At 43.7% G+C, this 26,561-nt stretch overlaps 1 protein-coding gene across 1 annotated transcript in view; it reads left to right on the plus strand.

The window, feature by feature from the left end:
- Window positions 1–26,561, plus strand: part of LEKR1 (leucine, glutamate and lysine rich 1) — a 125,459-nt gene that overhangs the window by 62,397 nt on the left and 36,501 nt on the right. The window contains exons 7-9 of the mRNA XM_084847339.1: window positions 4,735–4,816; window positions 21,998–22,075; window positions 23,074–23,277. Of these exons, the coding sequence (XP_084703465.1) occupies window positions 4,735–4,816; window positions 21,998–22,075; window positions 23,074–23,277 (364 nt within the window). The remainder of the gene's footprint in view (window positions 1–4,734; window positions 4,817–21,997; window positions 22,076–23,073; window positions 23,278–26,561) is intronic.

The following is a 26,561-nucleotide window of genomic DNA, read 5'->3' on the forward strand; positions in this document are numbered from 1 at the left end:
AATTTGGTTTACTGAGAAGATGGGCCTTTAAAAAAAATGTAAAATGTTCACTTAAAAGTTATCTCAACATTCAGCACGATTGTGCGGAATCTTTAATATCTCTGCAGTGCTTGGGCTGTAACAGGAGGTCACCGTGACCAGTTCGGTTGCAGCTATTGACAGTAATTTAAAGTTAGGGGGGGGTTGTCCTTGTCAGATTTTTCAGATGCGTATAACTGAACAGCTACATAAGAAACGTTCTGGGTAGAAAAACATAAACTAAATTAAATATTCTGAATATAAATAAAACGTAACATTAAAATTCTGAAACAGGTAACCGAGGATGTAAAATTTCACTATGGTGAATGCAGGTTTTTTCAAATAAAAATTATCAGGCTATGCAAATGCTCATATTAAACACCCGGCAGGTTTTTTTCCCCAAAAAAGAGAAGCCGCTCTAGGAGAGAAGGATTTGGAGCGAGAGGGGTGGGTGGGCGGCGCTGAACCCTTTCCCTGTGATTCTGTTTCAAGTTCCCCCATCTGAAAGCTGATTTCCCCCCATGCAGTTCAAACTCATGTGTTGGCCTACTCAGGGGTGGGCAACTTGTGGTCGTCCTCCAAATGTTGTTGGACTGCAGCTCTCATTAACCCTCACAATTAGCTATGCTGGCTAGGGCTGTTGGGAGTTGCAGCCACAAGTTGTCCACCCCAGCCTACATCAGAATGAGGGAGGAAAACAGCTGGGGTGGGAGATTTGGAGACCAGTGGAGGCTGGTGCCTCCAATGTCAGTGGGGCAGTGATGCTGCTCCAGGTTTCAGTCAGATCCAGTCAGAACTCTAAAGGAGCTATCCAAGGTGGTTCCTTTAGAGTTCTAACTGGTTCTGACTGAAACCTGGAGCGGATTCACCACCCTACTGACATCGGAGCCACCAGCCTCCACTGTTGGAGACAGAGTCCTGCTGCCTTAAAGGCTACACCAGTGGTAACTCCTCTCTGACACGAGATATCGCCACACTGGTGTAATTATTTTCTCCCTGGGTACTGTTGTGCTCCACAAGTGCAAGGGATTTTAAACATGCCCAGTGGCCGTAATAACTTGAAGACAGTATTCTTTTGTTAGTCAGGAAGCTCTATCAGTTTATTACGGCCTTTAGGTAGACACAAGAATGCAGTGGCACCTTAGAGAATAATTGACTTAGAAGCAGGCAGCTGCCTACAAAATCTCATGGCACTATAAACCAGCCAAACTATAACCTGCTTGTTGTCTTCCTGCTGTTTAGTAGTAGTAGTAGCAGCAGCAGCAGCACTTTAATTAAAATATTTATGAGTCAACTTTCCATCAAGAAACTTAGCACTCCAGGATATGCACAACAGGGTTTTGCAGGCAGTCATGGCCACTTTTCTGGAACATTAAACTCTCAGGTATTTCCCCATGTTTGTGGCTATGTTTTGTGGCTTTCCCAAGTGTTATGTTTAGGCATTTTGGAGCTTTTTGTGGTTGTCGTTCAGCCCTGCAAAAGTCAATCAGTTAGTTTAAATGATTTCACTGAGGGGGAAACAGCAGGCTTTGGAGATGTGCAGTCTGAGGTGCTTCAGTATAGCCACAGCAGGGAGTAGGAAGCAAGGCCTTTCTGCAGCCACTATGTCCTAACAAAAGTTGACAAATTAATTCCTCAAGGGTGGGTCTGCAAAACTTGTTTCATTTCTTCATCACTTGCAGTGATCATTTGTCTGTATGGGCCCATTGTACTTCTTAAGAGCAAATTAAAGTTTCCAGTAAGTCACTTGTTCTCGTCTATTGATCATCAGATTGCAAAGTTTACCGTTTATCACTTCCCTTTTTGTTTCATGTCTAAATTTAGATTCGTACTTCAGTTATGTACAGCACTTAGTACATGTTCTGATACTCTAGAAATGTTAGACTATGATGACAATGAAGTTAAATTTTGATCTGTGATGCACATCAGGGTAGGAATAGTTTCAGATTAAAGTGGGGAAAGCCCTGCCAAAATAAATGTAGTAAATTATGATCAAATTGTGTTTGTTAAGGAGTTCTGCACAGGCATTGTAAAGCTTTATGTGACTCCCTCTGTTGTCCTGGCTGTAGGCTTCGAACTCTTAATTTAGAGGTGCCAAGATAGTGATAAATCAGACTCAAAGGTTTACTTTCCCAATAAAGTACTCCTTGTAACTTACAGCACACAGGCATACCCAATGGTTGGATCAGACAGCTTCTCTGAACCACGAGCTGTTGGGTCAAATGGGTTTTATACCATACATGTCAGCAATAAGACAGCACAACACTAGCAAGCACCCCTAGCGTTCATTCCCAGCATAGGCTAGAAGAGTTTGGTTCTCAAGCACAGATACCTGTAAACAAACTTGGCTTCCCAGGCAGAGTGCTTGATGTAACACTTGATGTAACTTGATGTTACTTGATGTAACAGAGTGAGTAACTCTCACTCATTACTAATGGAATGTGCTAGGCCGCGCTATCGGCCCTTTGAATCATCTTCACATGCTCAGAGGCTTACTAGCAAGGAAATTGCAACAATAATGAACTTAAGCAAGCATTATGGAACTCTAGGCCCGTCTAACACTACAAATGACTTGGCTACACTCCTGGGGCCAATACACTCCCACATCTGCAAAAACTGTCCGAAAGTAAATTGTATATTGGCCCTCAGTACATTAATAATATTTTCATTTATTTAATTATCTGAATATTTTTATATTCAGTTGTTGAAATATTTAGAAGTTTTCCTGAGACCAGTAAGGTGTATTGTAATTTGTAGTACTTTATTTATTTAAATTTGTACTACTTCGTTTATTTTCTTGGGCTCCAAGATCACCGCAGACGGTGACTGTAGCCATGAAATTAAAAGACGCTTGCTCCTTGGGAGGAAAGCTATGGCAAACCTAGACAGCATAGTAAGAAGCAGAGACATCACCTTGCCGACAAAGGTCCGTCTAATCAAAGCTATGGTTTTCCCGGTAGTAATGTATGGCTGTGAGAGCTGGACTATAAGGAAGGCTGAGGGCTGAAGAATGAATGCTTTCGAACTGGAGTGGTGCTGGAGAAGACTCTTACGAGTCCCCTGGACTGCAAGGAGGTCAAATCAGTCAGTCCTAAAGGAAATCAACCCTGACTGCTCATTGGAAGGACAGATACTGAAGCTGAAGCTCAAATATTTTGGCCACCTAATGCGAAGAGAAAATTCCCTGGAAAAGACCCTGATGCTGGGAAAGATTGAAGGCAAAAGGAGAAGGGGACGGCAGAGGATGAGAAGGCTAGATAGCATCACCGATGCAATGAATATGAACTTGAGCACACTCCGGGAGAGAGCAGAGGACAGGAAGGCCTGGCGTGCTCTGGTCCATGGGGTCACGAAGAGTCGGACACAACTTAATGACTGAACAACAACTACAACAATTTATTTAAAACATTTTTACCCTGCTCTTAAATCAATAAAGGCTCCCAGAGGGGCTTACATATCATTAAAAACCAAACAGTCCCTGCCCTCAGGCCTACAGTCTGAAAGACATAGCACAAAAGGAAAAGGGGTTGGGAAGGAAGAGGGGGGAAAGGAAACCCAGACATCAGTTCTTAATGTTAGAAAGTTCTTGAGAATACGAGCTGGAATGGAAAACAGTTCAAGGAGAGAAGCCAAAATTGCTGGTCTTTCAATAGACCTGATGGTGGCTCCTCATTCTTCTCTTCTTCCCTCACTGCAGCCTGATGGAATGGTTGCTGCCAAGGTGACAGGTGATGGAGGGGGGTGGGGTGGCTTTTCATTAAGGAAGAACTTTAACAATCAGTTTCTGATTTGGATTAAATGGAATGGAATGTAAATCTGTAGCTTTTATGTCCAAAGGGATTTTTAAAATCCATTTTATAATATTATGTGAACATTTAAAATCAGTTCAAAAGAAACAGTAAGAAAATACATTAAGGGCGCAATCCTGTTGGGACACCCATCAGCCCTCGAACTTGGAGGTTGATGGGCATCCTGTGCAGAGCAGGAGGTGTGCTGAGGTGATTTTCCCCTCCTCTCTGCTTTTTTGATAGATGGACTTTTTTGCCTGTCTGGCTGGGGCTCTGTTGAGTGGGAGGGAAGGAGGCTGAGGGGGGTAGAGCCGGCCTCCCCAGTCCCGTCCCCTCCCCTCCCTGCTCACAGAACCACCCCCTTCCATCCTCTCCTAGGTTGCTGGCGGAGAGGGGGAGGGGGTGGGGAGCTCGTACTCCGAGGTCCAAGGTCAGAGTGTTGTCTCCAACCTCAGATTCAGGAATCCAATCTATCCTATGGCCCCCACACACTGTCTAGGGGCCATAGGATTGCTCTCCCTGAAAGGTATTTATTACTTGTTAGTGGTAATGTAAATATTATTGGAAGACCAATTCCCATTACTGTCCATAATGTATAGGAGTTAATTCTGTTTCTTGGTTATTTTTACAAAAAGTAACCATACATGTACTTTACATGTATTACATACTTACGTTTTCTTATAGAAAGGCAAATATGCCATGTTATATTGGAAAGTCACAACAGATTTATGTATAACAAGCTTCAGTGTTTACTAAAACTGCCAAGAGAGGCAATTATAAAATCCAATTGTTAAATATATAAATCTCCTTGTAAAAGACTGCTGAAATGTGCATAATCTTGGGCCTTTGTGGGCAACGAACGATAGAATCGATAGATAGATAAATAAATAATAATAATAATAATAATAATAATAATATCTTGTTTCAGATTTAACAATTCAAGTAGAAGCAATTGAACTCAAGTTCCAGGAATCAGCTGCTGAAATGAGCCACTATAAAGAACTATTCATGTAAGACACTTAGTTTTATTCACATCAAGTATAGTTCTTTCTGCCTGATTCCCCTGTAATTATGTGCTAAAATGTAGGATACAATACTTTAATAACATTATTAAGTCTACATTGAGGATTGAGAAAGTAGTATAGATTTTTATTTTAGGATTTTTAAAGAATGGAAAGTTTTTAAAAAATATTTGGCGTTCTTTGTACTCTGAGTATGCAGGTCTTCTGATGTCACAAGGCCTAGAGTACAGCTGTATGAGGGCAGATGGAACGGAAACTCAAAGCAAGTAACTCAGGGTTTTCCCTGCTTAATGGACAGCAGCCCTACTTGTTCAAATGGCCAGGTCATATCAGAGAGAGAGGCTGCCTGCAAATCTATCTTTATAGTTGCCATAATGCAATGTTGGGTGATGAGTCCCCCAGTGTGTGGCCAAGTCTCCAGTCTGAAGCCAGAGATTTGACCTCACAAATTCCTCTAATTAGGAATTGTAATTAGAAATTACAATGCTGACTTGGGCAGGAAATGGATTTGTGAACAATAATCTCTCTGCGAATCTCTTTGGGCTAAGTATTATGTGACTCTTGAGTTGGACTGGCCTCAGATTAAACACCACCCATAGGACAAAGGCCACATTTCTCTTTTCTTTTTTTAAAATCAAGAATACCAATTATGGTGTGGCTGCATGCAGTTGTGTTTTCTGTGGCAACAATGAACTAACAAAAAAGTGGTAATTAAGAAAGAATAGTTGAGGAAATGGGGAAGATACAGAGGTGCTGGCAACTTTACATCTACTGTGAAAGACTAGAAACACAAAATCTTTCTGTTCCCTTGGTGAGGTGTAGCTGAGTTCCAAAATAGATGTGACAGTAGCAGTCCTTTCTGATTAAACACATAACTGCCTGAAACATCAAGAAAGTTGTGGGTGAAAAGCTAATTTTAAAAGCAAAGGTGCATGCAGATGACAAGATCTGAATTCTTCTCCACTGTGATATATTTCTCTGCATCCATTCCTACTAGTCCTGATGGCTATATGCTATCTCCAGTATCAGAGACAGTATGCCTATGTACACCAGTTGCTGGGGAACATGGGTGGGAGGGTGCTGTTGCACTCATGTGCTGCTTGTGGGTTTCCCATGAGCAGCTGGTTGGCCGTTATGTGAACAGAATGCTGGACTAGACGGACCCTTGGACTGATCCAGCAGGGCTCATCTTATGTTCTTATGTACTTATGCAGCTCCATCTCAATGGGTTTTTTTCGTCAGCCAGGGTCAGTTCTGGTATCCTAGCCCCAGTGGAAGAAAATTGCCTGGAGAGATGGGGCTGCAGGGAGGTAGACGATGGGGGTGTTGGGGGGAAGATTATGTGCATTTATATATTTATGTATTTTTATTCATTAATTAAATTTCTTAATCGCCCATCTTGCTGGTCACCCGGCCACTCTCAGCAATGTACAACAATATAAACAGTTTAAAACAATAAAATTACACATTAAAACATCATATTTCTAAAATTACCCTAACCCACCCCAAACACAAGACAATGGCCCACAAAGAGTTTGGACACAGGACATGCCCTACAGCAGTACATCACACAGGTATTGTTTTTAAAAAATAAAACGTATTCATTAATCTCCCCTTGCCATCCCCCAAGGTAATGTAGATGGACCACTTCCACACCCCCATTTTTTCTTATAACAACTCTGTGATATTGGTTAGGCTGAGAAATAGTGGCCGGCCCAAAATCATCCAGCAAGCTTCACGGCCAAATGGTAATGTGAAGCTGGATCTCCGAGTCCAGCATTCTAGCCGCTGCACCACACTGCTTGTCAGTATCCTGCAAAACACAGTCTAACACTCTGGCCTTGGAGAGAACACTCACAACTCTCTACACAAAAGGAAAAAAAAAAAAAGTAAAGATGACAGCTGAAGCCTAATAGATATATAATGGCATGGCAAGGTCCAGGACAAAAGCCCTATTGTGTTCCAGCTTTTGAGTACAGAGCTTCTGGTGCTGGAGTGATAAAGAACAGCTGCACAGAGCCCTCCCCTCCTCCAGAGTGTAATATCCAGCAATGGGGTGGGGTGTGGGTGAACACAAGAGCCACAAAGAAAACAGGAAATCCTGCAGTTAGAGACTGAGTAGGGCTGGCAGAGGGGCCAGAGAGGCTTGGAAGCCAAGTGGAAAACACCTGCGCATACCCAAAGGAAAGACAGAGCCCATAAAAGTTGAATAAGAGACACAGAAAAGGCTGCCACAAAGCATGGGTGGAGACAACACGAATGCTTGGCTGATTCAGGATGCATACACACTGCCGGTGTGGAAGACGCCTAGTCTTTACCCTGCATGAAGAAGGCTTGCTACCAAGCACAGCAAAAGGATCTAGTTGGTATCAAATAGATATTTGTGGGAGGAGGTGTTATGGGGGAGGATGGTGAAAAGTCCAGTGCTCATTATTGTCGAAATGGGTTAAAGTAGAAAATCCATTAGAGCCATCATAAAATAATCCCATGGGGTCAGATCACATGGTCCATCTGGTCTAGTATCCTGTCTGCAACTACCATTAAACTTCCTAAAGTCAGTGGTTGTTGACTTTAGTCCAGGTACAGGTTGTTTAGAGTATAGCGTGCTGCTGTGGGGCTTTTCAGCACCCTGCAACACGTATTTGCAAAGATCAGGGAGCTCTCTGGAGTAGCATTCCATGAGGCACAAGGGACTAGTACCAGAGGGAGAAATTGGCAAGCCACTTCCCCCTTATCACATGGACAGGCTTTGTGCATGAGCACATGCCTCAAAGGAACATAGGAAGCTGCCTTACTGAATGTGACCACTGGAATGTGACTAGATCAGCACTGTCTATGCTTACTGGCAGCACTTCTCAAAGGTTTCAGACAAGGGATTTTCCCAGCCCTATCTGGAGATGTCAGAAATTGTACCTGGGAGCTTTTGCACGCAAAGCATGTGCTTTACCACTGAAGTACAGTTCTGGCATTCATTAGGTCCCAGCTGGGATTTGCAACTTTTATTCTTAATAATATTTATTTTTTCTGCCTGAATTATAAGAGGTGAACCTTTAACTATAACAAATGCAGGAGTGAGGTTCCTTTTGTATTTATGTGATTAGGGGTTTTTAAAGGTTTTTAAAAAAATTACATTCAGAAGTAATGTACTTAATTGTCGTCTCAAAGGACAGCACTCATTCTTGACACGGAATGTCTTCTATGTGTGCATGTGTGTGTATGTGTCAACGTTCATGTACTATATATACAAACACACACACACATACACACACACACACAGAGTTTTCTTTATGACAGAAAATTCCCGCTGCAATTCCCATTTGCAATTGCAATTCCCATTTGCAATTGCAATTCCCGCTGTCACATTTTTATATCAGAACTACAAAATACTCTGTTGCTAAGCATTCTAAATATTTTAATGGCACTGTAAATGAAAAACACAGTGAATACTTGTACATAAATATACAGTAATGAGTTTCCAAATGCAATTTTTACATGTTGATATACTGGCTCTCATTTAGCAAAATAATGTATCCTGTTTCAGTTCAAATGTAAATATAAAGTAGAGTTATTAATAGGTGAAGTAATGTTATAATGATGAGAAATGTCTCTGAGTTTCCAGCTCTAGCGTCATTTGAATTGTTACACTGCTTGCCTGTTTTTGTTCCTGCCTCACTGAAAAAAAAAACAGCACTACAAATTCAATATTTTGTGGTTGCTACAGTAAATGATCGCATACTAGGTTTAAATTACACTAAGAACATACATTGCCTAAGCATAAAATATCACACTGCACATCACTCACTTGTAACATATATTTGCCAACTTCTGGAAATCCTAAAGGAGATTGAGGCCGTTTTTACATGAGGCAGTTACAATGCAGTCGTGATTGGTCACTCACAGAAGTTTGCAGGTCCTATACATGGTGTCATCCTCCAGGGACTCTCCTGCTCTTTGCAACCTTTAGTGCGATTTTTTCATAACGATGGAAGTCTGGCATTTTTCCTCCTCCCACTATGAACTGCGGTAAATCTATAGTGTACTGATGAAATGGCACTTTCTTCTTCATGGTCTCTGTGCATCACGCATATGGGCTCTGTGCCTGTGCAGAGCCTCAATTCAGGAGACTTCTATAGCTGAGGAATGTTTTTGCCGGGAACCCTCCCCAACCATCCCACTGCGCATGTCTGAGTGGGTTCCCACCTATCTCCTCAGTTCCTTTTTGACCGCTGTAACGGCTGCCTCTTTGGGAACTTCATCTGCATTTTTTGTGCGAGTTAGTGCTGAGGTTTTTCCCCTGTTACTGTTCTTGTTATCTTAAAAAAAATGTAGTTAGAATAGTTAGTTGTGTTTTTTCATCATTTTTTGCTGATAGACAATCATTATCTGCGTATGGCACTAAAGGCCCCCTTCAGAAAGTGCGTCTGCTGTGGCAGTAAGTTGCTGCCTTCCAACAGCCATTCTTTATGCCTTCTTTGCCTGGGGGAGTCTCACGTTGTGGAGACCTGCCATCATTGCCAATCTTTCTCTAAACAAGCCCATAGAAATCGGTTGGACAGGTTGAAAGCAATCTTGTGGGAAAAGGCATTGGAGGCTGTGGACACCCAAAAATCTCTTCAACTCCAAACAGGGGCTTCAGGACATAAAGGGATGCCACTACCTGCGTTAGCTGCCACCCCTCCTTCAAAATCAGAGGTGGGGCAAACAGACCCACTCCGGGTCATTCTCTGACCTTGTCTGTGACTAAAAAGATCTCCAAGAAGGCAAAGTACTCCATGCCTATGCTGGAGACTGTCCCAAAGAAAAAGGGGGTTAAAAAGACTCCACTGAGGGCTTCAGAGCCAGAGATTCCTTCCCGTCCCCCTCCTCTAAATTTGCCAATTCCAAGGGCGTCTTCAGCACCGTCATCTACTATACCATTGGATCCACTGTCTACAGCCTCTGAGGGGGAGATCAGGGATTCTTCTCCTGTTCGACATCAGCCCAACTCCAGCTCTTGGGTCCAACGGTCTCAATCCCCATCTGAAAGCTTTCGGGATCGAAGATCACAGTCACCTTGGTACAGGTGGCCACATTCATCTGCCATCTTGAGGGATCCTGCCTCTCGGTACCATTCACCACAAAGGCAATAAGACCCAGAGAACAACAGATTGCTCTCTGATGGGGAGAGCAATCCTTGCTGTCCCTAGTGGCATTGGGATCGCTATTTGGACTGGTCCATGCCGCCTCCAAGATCTTACCAATGTGATGACTGCCAGCTGTTGCTCTCTGATGGGGAGAGCAATCCTTGCTGTCCCTAGTGGCATTGGGATCGCTATTTGGACTGGTCCATGCCGCCTCCAAGATCTTACCAATGTGATGACTGCCAGCTGTGTAGAGATCATGATCTGTACTACAATCGAGCCAGATACTTAGGGGCAACTTCTCCTTGGTACAGCCTTGCCCTTCGGCATCGATGTCGCATCCTCTCATGCATGATATTTTTCTGTTGCCACCTGCGGTGCCTCCACGTTCAACTTCTCTAGGAAGAACTCAACGTAATATGGAACAAGCTCTATCTGATCATCCCTTACCACCTCCTCCTGTGCAAGAACAAGGAGAGCAAGTAAAGACATTTCCTCCGACGGAGCTGTCCCAAGATTCTGTGGAAGATTACCAGTCTGACTCTTACTCTTACTCTTACTCTTCAGTGCCTCCTTCAATTTCATCTCCAGATGAAGTTGTGGGTACTTGAGACAGAACCTCTCCTTCCGAGGATATGGGACATTTCTCAGACCAGGTGCACTGGATGGCTCAGTCTCTAGGAATAGATGTGCAGCAGCCCACAGAACACATACAGGATCCAGTATTTGATGCTGTGTATATGGAGACATTGGTACCAGTGGCAATTTCTTTCATTTCCACTCTTCTTCAAATGGTGAAGCAGACGTGGAATGCTCCCTCATCGATGGCCCCTACCTCAAAACAGCTGGTATTGATGTATAAGGTCCGGGAAAAGGATGCAACCTTCATTTTTTCTCACCCTTGTCCAAATTTGATAATAGTCAAGTCAGCTCAAGGTCGGTCCCAGAAATCTCCTGCATCTCCTGTTGATAAGGAAGGATGCAGGCTTGACCTTATGGGACATAGGCTTTATTCTTCTGTGGCTTTGGAACTCCACGTAGAAAATTACCAAGCCATGATGTCCCATTATCAGTTATTTTTGTGAGAAAAGGTGGAGTCTTTATGTACTTGCCTTTCAGAGGACCAGAGGGAACTGGCCAGGATGTTTCAGGAAGAAACAGTTAAACTTTCTTGCCCGCAAATCAGTACTGCCCGTCGTCAGGCGTATTGCAATGCAAAGTTGATGGTAGCATCTATTGTGTTAAGACGTCATGTATGGCTTCGTTCGGCTGGACTAACACCAGAGGCATGTTCTAAAATAGAAGACTTACCCTTTGATGGAGAAGAACATAAGAAAAGCCATGCTGGATCAGACTGGTGTATCTAGTCCAGCATTCTGTTCACACAATGGCCAACCAGCTGTCGACACGAAACCTACAGGCAGGACATGAGTGCAACAGCAGCCTCCCATCCATGTTCCCCAGCAACTGGTGTACATAGGCATACTGCCTCTGGTACTGGAGGTAGCACATAGCCATCAAGACTAGTAGCCATTGATGGCCTTTTCCTTCAGGAATTTGTCCAACTCCCTTTTAAAGCCATCCAAATTGGTGGCCATCACTACATCCTGTGGTAGTGAATTCCATAGTTTAACTATGCACTGTGTGAAGAAGTACTTCCTTTTATCTGTCCTGAGTCTCCCACCAATCAGCTTCATGGGATGACCCCAGGTTCTAGTATTCTGAGAGAGGGAGAAAAATGTCTCCCTATCCACATTCTCCAAACCATGCATAATTTTGTAGACCTCTATTATGTCTCCCCTTACCCTCCTTTTTCCAAGCTAAACAATCCCAGCTGTTGTAACCTTCTTTCATAGGGGAGATGCTCCAGAACCCTGATCATTTTAGTTGCCCCTTTCTGCACTTTTTCCAGCTCTTTGTTGTTTATTCAGTCAGTTGCTTCCGACTCTTCGTGACTTCATGGACCAGCCCACGCCAGAGCTTCCTGTCGGCTGTCGCCACCCCCAGCTCCCCCAAGGTCGAGCCCGTCACCTCCAGAATATCATCCATCCACTTTGCCCTTGGTCGGCCCCTCTTCCTTTTGCCTTCCACTTTCCCTAGCATCAGCATCTGCTCCAGGGTATCCTGTCTTCTCATTATGTGGCCAAAGTACTTCAGTTTTGTCTTTAATATCATTCCCTCAAGTGAACAGTCTCGCTTTATTTCCTGGACTATGGACTGGTTTGATCTTCTTGCAGTCCAAGGCACTCTCAGCATTTTCCTCCAGCACCACAGTTCAAAAGCATCTATCTTCCTTCGCTCAGCCTTCCTTATGGTCCAGTTCTCACAGCCATAGGTTACTACGGGGAATACCATTGCTTTCACTATGCGGACCTTTGTTGTCAGCATGATGTCTCTGCTTTTAACTAATTTATCAAGATTTGTCATTGCTCTCCTCCCAAGAAGTAAATGTCTTCTGATTTCCTGGCTGCAGTCAGCATTTGCAGTAATCTTTGCGCCTAGAAATCAAAGTCTGTCACTGCCTCCACGTTTTCTCCCTCTATTTGCCAGTTATCAATCAAGCTGGTTGCCATAATCTTGGGGGTTTTTTGCAGTTGAACTGCAACCCAGCTCTTGCACTTTCTTCTTTCACCTTCATCATGAGGTTCCTCAGCTCCTCCTCGCTTTCAGCCATCAAAGTGGTATCATCTGCATATCTGAGATTGTTAATGTTTCTTCCAGCGATTTTAAGTCCAGCCTTGGCTTCATCAAGCCCAGCACGTCGCATGATGTATTCTGCGTACAGGTTGAATAGGTAGGGTGAGAGTATACAACCCTGCCGTACTCCTTTCCCAATCTTAAACCAGTCCGTTGTTCCATGGTCTGTTCTTACCGTTGCTACTTGGTCATTATACAGATTCTTCAGCTCTACAATATCTTTTTTTAGGTGTAGTGACCAGAACTGTACACAGTATTCCAAGTATGGTCACACCATAGATTTGTAAAGGGTAGTATGATATTGGCAATTTTATTTTCAATTCCTTTTCTAATTATGCCTAACACGGAATTTGCCTTTTTCTTTTTTAATAGCGGCCGCACACTGGGTTGACATCTTCATTGAGCTGTCCAAAGTAGCTTTTTTAGTAGCTATAACGTCATCCAGGAGAGCGAGTGCACTCTGTGCTCTGTTCATTGATGCCCCATTTGCTGTCTTTCATAAGGAAAAGGTTGGTCTTAGACCGGACGTCATTTTTCTTCCAAAAGTAGTTTTGGATTTTCATATCAATCTGTTGGCTTCCAGCATTCTTCCTGTCACATTCTTCAGATCTGGAGAGAAGACTACACTACCTGGATGTGCGTAGAGCTTCAGCCTTTTACAAGGCATGGACTGAATCATTTTGTGAATCACAAAAGTTGTTTGTCTGCTATGGGGGACCTACCAGGGGATTACATGTGTCATCCCAAAGATTGGCTTCTTGGATAGTCCAAACCATAACATTGGCATACCAGATTGTTGGTCTAGAGCCCTTGCCTCGAATCCAAGCACATTTGATGAGAGGAATAGTGATGTCTACGGCTTTGGGGAAAGGAATACCATTAAGAGACCTGTATAAGGCTGCTATGTGGTCTACTTCATTGAGCTTTGTGAAACATTATAAACTGGATGTGCAAGCATGATCGGACTGCACTTTTGGAAGAGTGGTAGTCATCCGTATTGCAATAGGACATCTACCCACCTCTGGTAAGTTGGCTTGTTAATCGCCCATGTGCGTGATGCACAGAGACCACGAAGAAGAAAGGCAGGTTGCGTACCTATAACTGTAGTTCTTCAAGTGGTCATCTGTGCATTCACACAACCTGCTCACCGTCCCCTCTTCACTGTCGTTATATGCATGATATTGATACTGAGGAATCCTTGGATCCGAGACTATAGATTGCAGTCCCAAGGAACTGAGGAAATAGGTGGGAACCCACTCAGACATGCACAGTGGGATGGTGGGGGAGGGTTCCCTCCAAAAACGTTCCTCAGCCATAGAAGCCTCCCGAATAGAGGCTCCACGCAGGTGCAGAGTCCGTATGTGTTAATGCACAGATGACCACTTGAAGAACTACAGTTACAGGCAAGCAACCTGCCTTTATCGCAGCAGTAGCACAGCGCCATCTAGTAGCTTTATAATGAAACATATAGAACTTGCCCAGAAAGACACCCCCTCAAAAAAACCACATGCAAAGGAGCCAATTGTAATCCCACAAGGAATCCGGAAGCAGAAGCCCCGGTAAAGTTGTGGGATTTTAGCTTCATGTAGGGAAGCCCTGAGGCTGCAAGCGTAAGCACACTTACCTGGGAGTAAGCCCCATTGAGCTCTGTGAAACTTACTTCCAAGTAGACATGCATAGGATTGCACTGTGAGGCTCCTCTTCCAATCTGAAGTTCCAGTTCCTATTATTTCATCTACAACTGTAGTAAAGGCAAATGAAATTTGAAATGATAGATTACTATATTCCTAAATATTTGCTTAATTTAGAGTCCTCCATATGTCAAAGCTTTAAAACTGAGCAATACAATGAAATATTATTCTGGCAGGGCCATTATCCTCCTCCTTCATTTTCCAAAGCTCATCTGCCACTAGAGTCTCCTGATTTCCACCGCTAAGATGAATTAGTGGAGCCTTTTCTGTGTTCCTGCTTACTACTGTGTTCTCAGCCTTCTCCTGCCTCAGAGTATCGTTGGTGACAGGTCAGACAGCATAAGACACAGATAGCCTGTTTCCATTGTTACTTGGCCCCCCAAATTCTATTCAGGCTGAGACCAGAAGCAGGCCTTGAACATCTTTTGACCCCTGATCCTCTCTTCACTGCAGTTTCCTTCTCACCAGCAAGATTCATCTCACAGGGTGAGGAAAATCCCATGTTCCAATAAACGCAGCATTTCCTGGTTCAGTCATTGACTTCTTCCTAGTAAGAGGAGTTGAGGAGGAAGCGTGCAAGCCAGTGGAGGCTGGTGATGTGGAGTGCCATGTGAAACTCAGCTGCTGGGTGGCTACCAAGTGGTGAGAGAGCCCCCATTGGGAGTTGCATGGCATTGATGGAGGCCAAGGTGATTCAGTCACAACTATGCAGATGGACGACTTCTGTGATTAACAAGCAGTTCCCAGCATGGCCGGGTTCGCACAACACACCAATCCACGCTGCTGAGGGTAATTATGCTAATCCCCCCAGCAAATGACTCCTACGTGCAGGGTGGTTAACAAGCCACCATGGCTTATTAACCACTCTGTGATCGTGCAAATCGGACCAGAGCCTGGTCAGTGGAGGCACTATCTCCCTCTAGTAGGCCTCAGTATTCACTCCTAGGCAGAACATTCCAGCAAGAATGATTACCAAAAGGACAGCATACTTGTCAAATGCAATGATAAATTTCCTCCCACTTTCCTTTTTACTTTCATTAACCTGCCTTCATGACATCATGAAGCTATGCCTGCATTGGGTGTGCACGGCGTTGACTCAGCTTTCTCTTGCTTTCACATGTGTAATGTGACTCAGTTTTCCTCTGCTTCCACTGGTGATGACCCGTCTTTGGCTCCTGCTCAGTAGCAGCCATGTTCCATGTTCTGCCCCAGCAGTGGCCAGTGAGGTGGAGAAGAATGTAGTACTTGGCTGCAGCTGCGGGTGCACCTTTAAGATCCACTCCCAGTCTTACCCTAGATAGGATCTCAGAAGCCAAGAAATGACTGAACAGGCCCATAGTTTTTAAGCTATCCAGTATTTGAACTATAGGCCCATATACAGTACATTTTAAAGCCTAGATAGTTTGTGAAATACGGAGGGTCCTTTCGCAGCTCCAATTAAAGACCACACTAAAAATTTGAACTGACAAATCTTGTAACCTGAATACTGAAGTATCTCCTCAAACAGCCCAGGCAAATTCTGCAGTTGCTCCGTGGTAGACATGGTTAACAAAGAGATGGCTAAGCAAGGCCCATGCTCCGTGCACACAGAGGGATGGTTTGCACGATCACAGCAGGGGAAATAAGCCATGGTCACGTGCTGGGGAGATTGCATAATTACAAGCCGCGGGCTGTTGGAGGGTTCTGGGTGGCTTGTTACCCATGGCAATAAGCCACCTTGGCTGGGTTTTCACAACACACCAAGCCATGCTGCCGAGAGTAATTATGCTAATCCCCCCAGCAAATGACTCCTACATGCAGGTGGTAAACAAGCCACCATGGCTTATTAACCACCCTGTGATCATGCAAATCGGACCAGAGTCTGGTACTCAGTGGAGGCACTATCTCCCTCTAGTAGGCCTCAGTATTCACTCCTAGGCAGAACTTTCTAACAAGAATGATTACCAAAAGGACAGCATACTTGTCAAATACTATGATAAATTTCCTCCCACTTTCCTTTTTACTAGCATCTTCTGATTTCCATCTGCAAGATATAATTACATATAGTTGCCACAGGGGTGAACAAAAACTGGCATTGGTTATATGTGATTTTAAATTATAGCTCAGTCGTAGGATAAGATTTCCCAATTCCCTTCGTCACTTCATCAATATCGCTACAAAAACAGTTCCCCCACAGTGTATATGCGTGAGTGTGTGTGTGTATGTATAGTTTCATTGCATTCAATAAAGCGTTGTTTAACAGGCCATCTATACTGAGCAGTTGAAGGCCAGATCACTAATGGTTCTCCAGTGGCTCTACAGCAAAACCAGTCTGGCCAGGAGTAAACCTGGCTAGGGAGAAAGTGATGTGGTGCCACTAATGGGCTGTGGAGATGGAACAGGCCCTTGAAACCTGTCACATGAGAACCTTTTGTATACTGATTAAACTTTTATATCCTAAACTACTCAATTCTTTATATGCTTTATATTTCCCTCCATTTGATGTGTCTGGCAGGGATAGTTTTAATCTTCTACAAGATGTTTGAAAAATGAAAAAGCTCTGTAATTTACCTACCTAATGGAGAGGGTTGAGAGTTGCACTTATTCATACGTACTTTGTATCCTTCTCCCTGTTCTTTTGACTCATTCCATGTCCAAGCATGACCTTCAGTACAGATGTACAGAAAGCTGTACCATTCCATTACAGAAAATGTCCCATTCCACACATACACAAATTATTAGGGGGAGGTGCTCCCCTCTGTCCACACATCCTATGTGCCCAATTACCCACATGTACCTATGTGGCAAATGGCTGTTTCAATGATGTAGGAACAAGCTGGTTGCCAGAAAGAATGGCTACTCACCATGGATAACAACAGGTTCCTGAAATAATTCTTCCAAAAACAGTTCACAAAAGTATATTGGTAGCATTGAGTTCACATGGGTTATCTCCCACTTGAGTAACAAAATGTCACAGTTCTGAAATACAGCAAACATTACACTTCCTAGTTCAGTTCTGGTGCTTAGGATAAGGTGTTTTGGGTCTATAATTAGAGTTAACATCTGTGATGTCTCTATAATATTCCATGGATTTACAGCTATAATCTTGAATGTTTGAGTCATGTCACCAAAGAATATCTATAAATTTCAAAGGAATGCCTACTGGCAATGTTAACATGTAATGATATTAAGTGAAGACATCATTTTTACATGCCATATGTAATGGCTATAAAACATTCTTTTGAACTGAATACTTGAATTCAGCAATTACATAAATCGCTGTGACAGCCAGTTCTGGAAAACATTGACTAGACTAATTTCAAAAGAAATCCTTTAGACGTTAAATATCTTAAACACATTTTTCAACAAATGTGTTTGCTTTCATGTAGCAGTTATTTGACAGTAATTAGGTAGATAAATCATAGGACGGTTGGCTTATTTTTTGACTGTTGAGATGAGAAGAAATGGAACGAATAGAAAGGCGTTTTGAGCTATGCCTTTATATAAAAACGATCAACAGAATATATAATTGGCTACACATTTACACCAAAGTATACCACTACAGCACCAAAGTAATTAGTCTGACAACCCCAGAGACCAAATGGTATGTTACATACAGTTGTATGTAACTTTTGCCCAGTGTCTATTTATTTTATTTCATTTCATTTTAAAACAAAAAACAGCTAGGGAAGGCTGAAATCTTGACTGGAGATTTAACACTTTATCCTCAGGCTGTTTCCTACTCAAAATTGCTCTCTGTAGCTGCTTTTTTCCCTGTTGGGGAAAGGATACAAGGACATAGGGTGGTATTGCATGTATCAGTTCAGCAAGGGTCAGGTGGCCCAAAGAGCCAATAGGCTTCTACCTGTTCCTGTAAAGCTCATCGTAGTGCCGGCCCAAAATATTTTGCCGCCTGCCCGAAGCAGAGCCCAAATGGCATAACCTCACCCCTGCAAGATGTTTCAAAACGTCTTGCTGCAATGTTAAGACATCTCCTGCCTTCATCTATTTCCACCCCCATGGTGCTGCCTGAAGCAAGTAGTCCTATTTTAGTGTCATTTGGCTTGCTTGTCTGTAGTGTTCTTGTATGCATTTGATACATTTAGTGCGCAGTCCTGTGGGGACAGTTGGCTGCCTCCGAATTCAGAGGCAACTGACTGTCCAATGCAGGGCGGGCGGAGCACAGAGGGGATCTCCTCCACACTCTGGCTGCCCTATATTTGCAGCTAGACGGCCGATTTCAGCTGTCTAGCTGGGGCGCCTCAGAGTGGAGAGGGGACAGATGGCTCCCGCCCCCAGGAATACCCCCTTTCCCCCTGCTCCACGCTGCTCTTACGAGCGTGGAGCCAGGGACAAACCACGCCACCTATGAGGGGGGAGGCAGTTTTCTGGGAGCCAGCCTCGGAGCGCTGGCTCTGAGCTTGGTTCCCAGGAAATGAAAAATCCTGATTGCACCCTAAAAAACTACTGGACTTTCTCTCTTTCTCTTTTCCTCTTTGCCATATTTTCTTCCAGCAAGGGGTTAACTTCATTCCAAAAGCAATGTGTTTAATAATCTTCTTCCTCTGCTAGTTTAACAGTCATCCTTGCACTGATCTTCCTTTTGTTTGATGCATCTATACACCTAAACAACAACAACATCAACAATGGGGAATTACTATTTTTTGGCAAGTTAATGTAGCACTAATGCAATAAGCTTAGAAGTTTTGCAAACTAGAGTTTTGCCATAAGTACAAAATCTAAACTATAGATGAGTGAAACGACAGATTAGTGTGTGAAAGTAGAAGCCCCACACATTTGTACACATTTTCTCGTGCTCTGATACAGTGGTTCTCTCTTTCTGGATGAGAGGATAAATCATTCAGCCCCCATTCTGCCTCCCCTGTCACAAAGGATACCAGTTCTGGTTATAGATTTTGTGACATGGAGTCAAACGATTAGTTATTCTGAGTCATCCGGATTTAAATCAGTCCAGGCAAATAAGAGATTCGTCATCCCAACCCCTGACCTTCCTATATATGTTCAGCAAAGACCAAGCTTGTCAGCAAAACCACTCAGAGAGCTGCATGCCTTTTAAAAGTCTAGAAAAATAGTGACTGTTGGAATTCTAGGAAATTGTCATTGTGGCATTGGCCAGTTGGTTTATACAAGTTTTGTTCTGTTTAACATTCCTTAGCCACTTTCTATCATTCATTTCTGAATCTCGGTTTATTTGGAAATTTATATGCCACCCTTCTAATGCAATGCATTAGGTGGAGCAGCTTTTGACAATTCAAACATCACAATTCTTAAACACCACATTTCAAACAACTTAAAAAAGCAGTATAAAATAGGGACAGGCTCAGCAGATAAAAAACAAACAACAATTTTCTAGCAATGCAAATGCCAACCAGAAAAAAAAAAAGTCAGACCTTCACCAATCAGAGGGAAACAGCCAGAGAGGGAACAAGCTGCACCCCATGGGATAAGGTATCCCGTAGTCTGGTGCATCCACTGCATAGGCCCTTTCTTTTGCCCCCACCAGGACACTATAGACAGGACACAGAGAAGCGTCTCCTCAACAGATTTTAGGGAGTGGGGAGGCTTTTAGGAGAGGAGGCAGTCCCTAAAGTATATGCACTGCCGGCTCCTGGTTTTTGAGAGTCCTTGACCAAGACACCTCAATGGGCCCCCTCCTGCACTAAGTCTGCCTAGTCTCCACCAAGCCTTCTCACCACCTCCACCGTTGCCTGGGCTAGAACAAGAGGCAGGTGAACAAGCAGGTTGCAAGAGGAGGGGCAACCCCAGGGAGCTCTTGTCGGTGGGCCCCTGCTGGGGTGTGGGCCCTCGGCCGGTGCCAGCCTTTCCTGGCTGTATCATTTCCTCATCCTACATTTCAGGGACCTGAACTCCAATTCAGGAACACATTTCACTTCCTTTATTATGTGTCCTACTTTATAGAGGACAGTCTTCTGTTTGAAAGGCTGTCCAGCAAACCTGTGTAAAGATAAAGAACCATAACAAAGGGAGAGGAGGGGGCTTGGAGTTGCCCATGTACCATCTTAACTGTAGACTAAGGAGGCTCAGCAGATAACCGTAGACGGTGCTAACAGCAGACGGAACAGTCACAGCGAACCTATTTTCCCCACTATAGTGAGATGTATTGTTTCTATTTATATGATAGTAATTATTTCTATAAATGCACAAGCATATGCACATGTTATGCAAATTTTTGTACTCTCTTTTTTGGTGATACATTTTATATTTTTGGCAGTGCATAAGTAAGTGGCCACCCTCTTTGTATTTCTGTTCAACTAAGCTTTAGCCAAAAGACTGTCCAAAACAGGCACAGCCAAAAACATGTGTATCTCTTATGATATGTACATGTCATTATTCATTTTCCACCCTTAATACTGCTTATGAATTTTGGGAGGGAGCAGGGTGTCAGGAGTGCCCTAGCTGCCTCTTACAGCCCCCTCCAATAGCCAACTCAAGACACAGACAAAAAGGATTCTTTCCAAGGCTTTATTCCTTTTACAACTGAATGACTCTTTCAGATGCTAATTTCCAGCGACTAAGCAAGGATCTGCACTGGGGTAGCTAGCAAAGTAGCCTAAGCTCCAGGTAAGGCAGTTGGTCCCCGTTTGAAGGAGTAGAGCGGGAAAATTCAGAACTTATGGCTATGGAGAGGTCCTCCCTCTTACCCTTGGGTCCTCAGGATGCGACCGTTGTTTTAGCGCCAAGCGGGCACAGCGCCTCCTCTCGGCGCCCTCCATCTGGCGCCGCTCCCTGCGTCTGCGCAGAGCGTCCAGCAAGGCCCCATCCCCCGCTCTCTCGCTGCCAGGGTCACTATCTCTCTCAGGAATGCAGGCAGGAGGAATCTCCCCCTGCCGCTGTGCCTGTGAGCAATGAGAGGGCTCCTCTCCCACGGGTTGTTGCTCTTCCTCAGAATCAGAACTGCTCTGGGGCTCTATGGGCTCAGTTTCCACCCTGACACAGGGGTTGCTGCCAGTATTTTTGTTCAGGTCTCTACTGCAGTGCCAATGATGTGGAACAACAACAAGGAATTACAATATGGTCATTGCATAAACTGTGGGCGGGCAGGGGGGAATGACAGTAACATGGAGAATCATTCTAGGTGCAGATATGAAGAAACAAACACACAATGTAATCATATACATGTCTATTCAGAAGTTGTTGTTGTTAAGTCATGTCCGACTCTTCGTGACCCCATGGACCATAGCACGCCAGGCCTTCCTGTCCTCCACTCTCTCCCGGAGTGTGCTCAAGTTAGCCACATTAAATTGGATGAGACTTGCTCCAAGGTGTGTATAGCAGCCTCTTCCAGCCTGGTTCCCTCCAGATGTTTTGGACTTCAACTCCCATCAGCTTCAGCCAGCATGGCCAATGATTAGGAATGCTGGGAGTTATAGTCCAAAACCTTTGGAGGGCATGAGGTTGGGGAAGGCCAGTGCATAGGATTGAAGCCACTACTTTAATAATTGTCCATCTTAAGCAAAATAGCAAACAGAATCATGTATTAAAATGAAATTTAAGTGTGTTTTTGTTTGTTTTGCTACAGGCTAAAACAGAAACTCTTCTAGAGAGCATTAGCAAGTTAACAAATTAAGACCACTGCATGAGAAAAGTTCTATTAATTTTTAAAGAGGGGGGGATTTATAATTCAAAATTTTGTGTTCTAGAAAGAAGTCAAAAGAAGTTGAAGAGAGTCAAAGTGAACTCCAAAAACTGTCATCTGATATTGGAAGATCTGAATCTCGGTATGAATCGCAATTGTATGCAAATGCACATGTTGCTCTGAAATGTGGATTATGAAATTCTATTTAAATAATTATTTTGTGGACTCTCCTAGCATTTTTCACTACCTTGCTCTCCCCCCTTTGTATTGTAATTTTTGTTTGCTTGATGGTTGCATTTATATCCTGCCTTTCCATTAAAAAAAAAAACTCCCAAGGCAGAGGATTTTCTGTTTTTTAATTGCCACATCATCTCCTCCTCTATTCCTCTACCAGTTTGTGTTACCCTTCCTTTCCCTAATTTCTTTCTCTTTTGGATTGTGAGCCAATGGGCAGCAAGGTCTGCCTTTTTTAGGGTGCAGTCCTATGGGTTGCACCCTGGGTACTTGTAAGCCTTTGAACTCGGAGGCTTATAAGTATCGTATGCAGAGAGGGAGATGTGTTGCACCTTCCACACTACATTTTAGCTAGATGGGCAATTTCACCTGTCTAGTGGAGGCTTCAGGGAGGGCAAGGGAAGGAGGCTGGGGTGGCGATAGGAAAAGGTGTAAGGCAGCCCCCCCCCCCCCCCGGCCTCCTCTCCGTCCCCAGGAATGCCTCCTTTCCCCGAGTGTGGAAAGGCAGCCTGTGTGGTTCTCTCCGCACCGGCTATGAGGGGGCAGGGGAGGGAGTGGGGAGTGTGGTTTCTGGCTGCAAGCTCAGAACCCTGTCTTCGAGTGGAGAGCCAGGAAACCAAATAATCCTTTGTTGCCCAGACACTATCTAAGGGACATAGGATTGCTCCTTCCATTTGTATAAAGCACTTACATTTTAAAAATTACAATGTTGTTGTTGTTGTTAATAATAATGTTTCCAAGTCTCATTCCTGTTACCTTTCATACATTTCATCTGTACGCTGGTTTACTACAGAAACGTTCTTTGCATAATATTCACATTTACTGTAAGGGACCTGTAAAAATACATCTTTATATATACTTGCTTAATGTTCCAGCTATGACTTTTGGTCTCTTTTTTATTTTTAGATTTACTCATACTCTGACAGAACGAGAACAATCTTTGCTTGCCTGCCAACAAGAGTGCCGACGTTTACAGGAAGAAGTGATTGAGAAAGAGAGGAAAGAAGAGGATCTTAAAAAACAAATCAACCATTTGGAGAGTGAACTGGAAACAATTAAGAGCCTTCTCAAGCAGGGAGAGGAAGAAGTGGTAATGCTTAAGCAAGAAAGGTAATGAGAAATGACTTGTCACATGTGGCATTACAGGACAGAATATTCTGCCTAGATTTTGTTTCTGAGTATGCCATCGAACTAAAAGTTCCCCTACAAGTTGATTCTTTGCAGTTTTCCACACCCAAATAAATAATTACAGAGCCCAGTGTATGACTGTGCAGTGAAAGAATATTTTAAATAAGAAGAAATATGATATTTTTAGAACAAGCGTAAACATGTTTACGCAGGATTAGTCTCATTGAACGCAGTGAGGTTTACTTCCTAGTGTGTTAGGACTGCAGTCTTAAATGTATAAAGACTACAATAGAAATAATGGCCCCAATCGAGTGGCAGCTGATCATGCTTAATTCCCATTAAAATCAATGGGAGAGGTTAGCTACACTTAACAAATCCCATTTGTTTTCAGTTGGACTCAAGCAGAGCTGATTTTCTCTGAAGTGAGAGTAATAACACAAATACTTAGCTTGGTATAGTACTTAAAATGTTCAAAGTGTTTCACATATGTTATCTTGGTAGGCTTTACAACAACTCACTGCAGTGGCTGGTGAGGTGGAGCAGAAGACAAGAATTGCTTCTGCCCACCCCTTAGCAGTGATCTGTGGGGCGGGAGGGCTCACATCCTTACAAGCAGATGCCACTAGGAAGAGAGGGAGGCCTGCACTGCCCCTGCCTCCCAGGGACATCTGCTGGTAAAGATATGGGCACCCCATAACCTTGGTTGCTGCTCAGCAGTCCTGGCCATTTGCTGTCTTGCTTGTGGGTTTCCCACAGGCGGCTGGTTGGCCACTGTGTAAACAGAATGCTGGGCTAGATGGACCCTCGGTCTGATCCAGCAGGGCTCTTCTGATGTACTTATGTACTGTCCTTCATCCCGCCTCCCTAATTGCTGCTGACAAACCTGAAAGGTGGGTCAATGTTACTGTCCCCATATTGGTGATGTAAGTTCAAGGCTTTCATGGGAGCTTAAGCCTAACATGAGATTTAAACTGGGATGTCTTAGTCCACAGCACGAGCCATCACACTATATCAATTCTCAGCTACAGTACATCTCTTTCAGTGGTGACACTCATGTATATATTACAGTTGTATTCTTCTTTCTCCCCCTTTTTTTTCACAAAAAAAGTATACCTGGTAAAATTGTTCCCTGTATATTTTTCGAAACATGCTATCTTATGAGGGAAGTATGATGGACCTTTCTGGTAAGTGGTATATCTTCAAATAATGTTTGCAAACAAATGGCACAGTTGAATCCAGCATGCTCGTGGTGGTGTCAGTAATACAGCAGATGTTTTCATTTTCTTAAGACTACAAGCCAATAACAATCATTAAAATTATTTAGGTAATAATTTTACTCAAATGTCTCATTTGTGCAGAATGACAGTGTGGTGGGAGGTTTTTTTAAGCTGTCTGTTCTGAAGTGATTGCCCCTAATCTGCAATATTGGGGCAGGTGTATGGATGCAGTGGGGATGTGTTTGCAGAGCTGTCCCTGACATGACAGTGAATGGGGAAGCTATTATGCATGTGGGAGCTCTGCATGCACATTGAAGCTGCCACATGCACAAGCTACTTCTGCATGGAGATGATCCAGCCATTTCATTTTTATCCCACCCTTTCTCCAAGGAACCTAGAGTGGAAGATTTGTCTCTGAGGGCTTCTCTACACCAGGCTTTTATCCCGCACTTTTACCAGGGCTTCTGCTTCCTGATTCTTTGCAGCTGCTTTACATGTGCTTATGTGCTTACACATGCTTTTTTCAGGGATTTTCTTTCTCTGCAAGTTCTGTATGTTTCATTATACAGCCACTAGATGGCATTGTGGTTCAGCGCAATTATACAGAGCCGTTGGCGCACCATGCAGAGAAAATAGTGCATTTTTCCTGTTAAGAAAAAAGATGGGATAAAAGTTATAAAGCACAGGAGAGGCCCTGGAGGTTGTCAACATCGTGTGAAGGACCTGCAAATTTCTGTGAGTGACCAGTCACAAGCACACAATAAAAGTCTTGTGTAGAGAAGCCCTGAAGCTGTTTGGAGTTTTCCTGAATGAGGGGTGCAATGTTGTACATCCAGAAAGTTTTAGCATTCTTAATACCTTAATCTATGAGATCAATTAATTATTAATACCGTAATCTATGGATTGGAAGACTGCCCTTCTGTGTAGATGTTTCCACTTATTTCTCCACATATATTCTCTGGAGGGAAACTGTTAATGTTGGAATTGGCCCAACAGTAGTGGTGGTTAATGCAACTAGGGGCGCAATCCTATGCAGATAGACGGCCACCTCCAAACTCAAGAGGCGACTGCCTATCCAATGCAGGGCAGGAGAAGCACGGAGGGGATTGTTCCCTCCGTGCTTCTCCTGCCCTGCATTTTTGGCTAGACAGCCGATTTCGGTTGCCTAGCCGCAGGAGGGCGGAGTGGGGGAGGAAGCCGCCAGACGACACATAGGATGTGTCGTACCAGCATTTCCGCCCTCCCCACCCCAGAACGCCCCCTGGAATGCCCTGTTTTGGCAGCTCTGTGCTCCTCATGCAAATGCAGAGCACGGGGCTGTTCTGTGCTGCGTGCAAGGCAGTGTGGAAGGGGGAAGGTTGGTTCTCCGGGAACCGACCTCGGAGCACAGGCTCTGAAGTCAGTTCCCAGAAAACCAGATATCCTGTGGCTGTCTAGCTGCTGACTATTGCCCATAGGATTGCTCCCTAAATTATATAATTTGCCCGTCTACAAATTGTTGTGGTTACCTATGTCACTTATTAAATATGGAGAGATTCAACATCCATTGGCAGCTAAAGAAACAATAAGTAACCTTAATGGGTTACAGATCAGCCCCTAAAGGTTCTTTAATCCATGTACCCCTATAGTTTGTTAGGGTTTTCAGATTGTGACCCAGTTAAATGACATCGCCAATTTATTTAATACAGGAATCCCAGTAATACCACTTTTCTGCTCAATAAGGGCCTACCAAGGGGATTCACAGTCTAGTTTACATTAGAAGGAAGACAGGATTTTGGCCAAAACAAGATATTTGGAGATGCGTGAACATTTTTTGTTTGTCTTTGTTTGTTTTTAATTTAAAAGCAGCTCTAAAAATGGGAGGACAGATGAGATTGGAGCTGCAATGCTGGAGAAGATTACTTCTCTCTTTTCCACAGCAGCTTCCTTTAGGAGCTGGCAAATATAGGCCTGTGCTGATCCTGCCACAAATCACATAGAAAGCCAGGAAGTGGATCTGGTTTTCCTGTTTTTAAAAAATATCATATGATTAATCACAGGACTGGTCTT

The sequence above is a fragment of the Heloderma suspectum genome, chromosome 3, assembly GCF_057233095.1.
Source record: "Heloderma suspectum isolate Gila_16-S chromosome 3, 16-S_ref, whole genome shotgun sequence".
NCBI lineage: Eukaryota > Metazoa > Chordata > Lepidosauria > Squamata > Helodermatidae > Heloderma > Heloderma suspectum.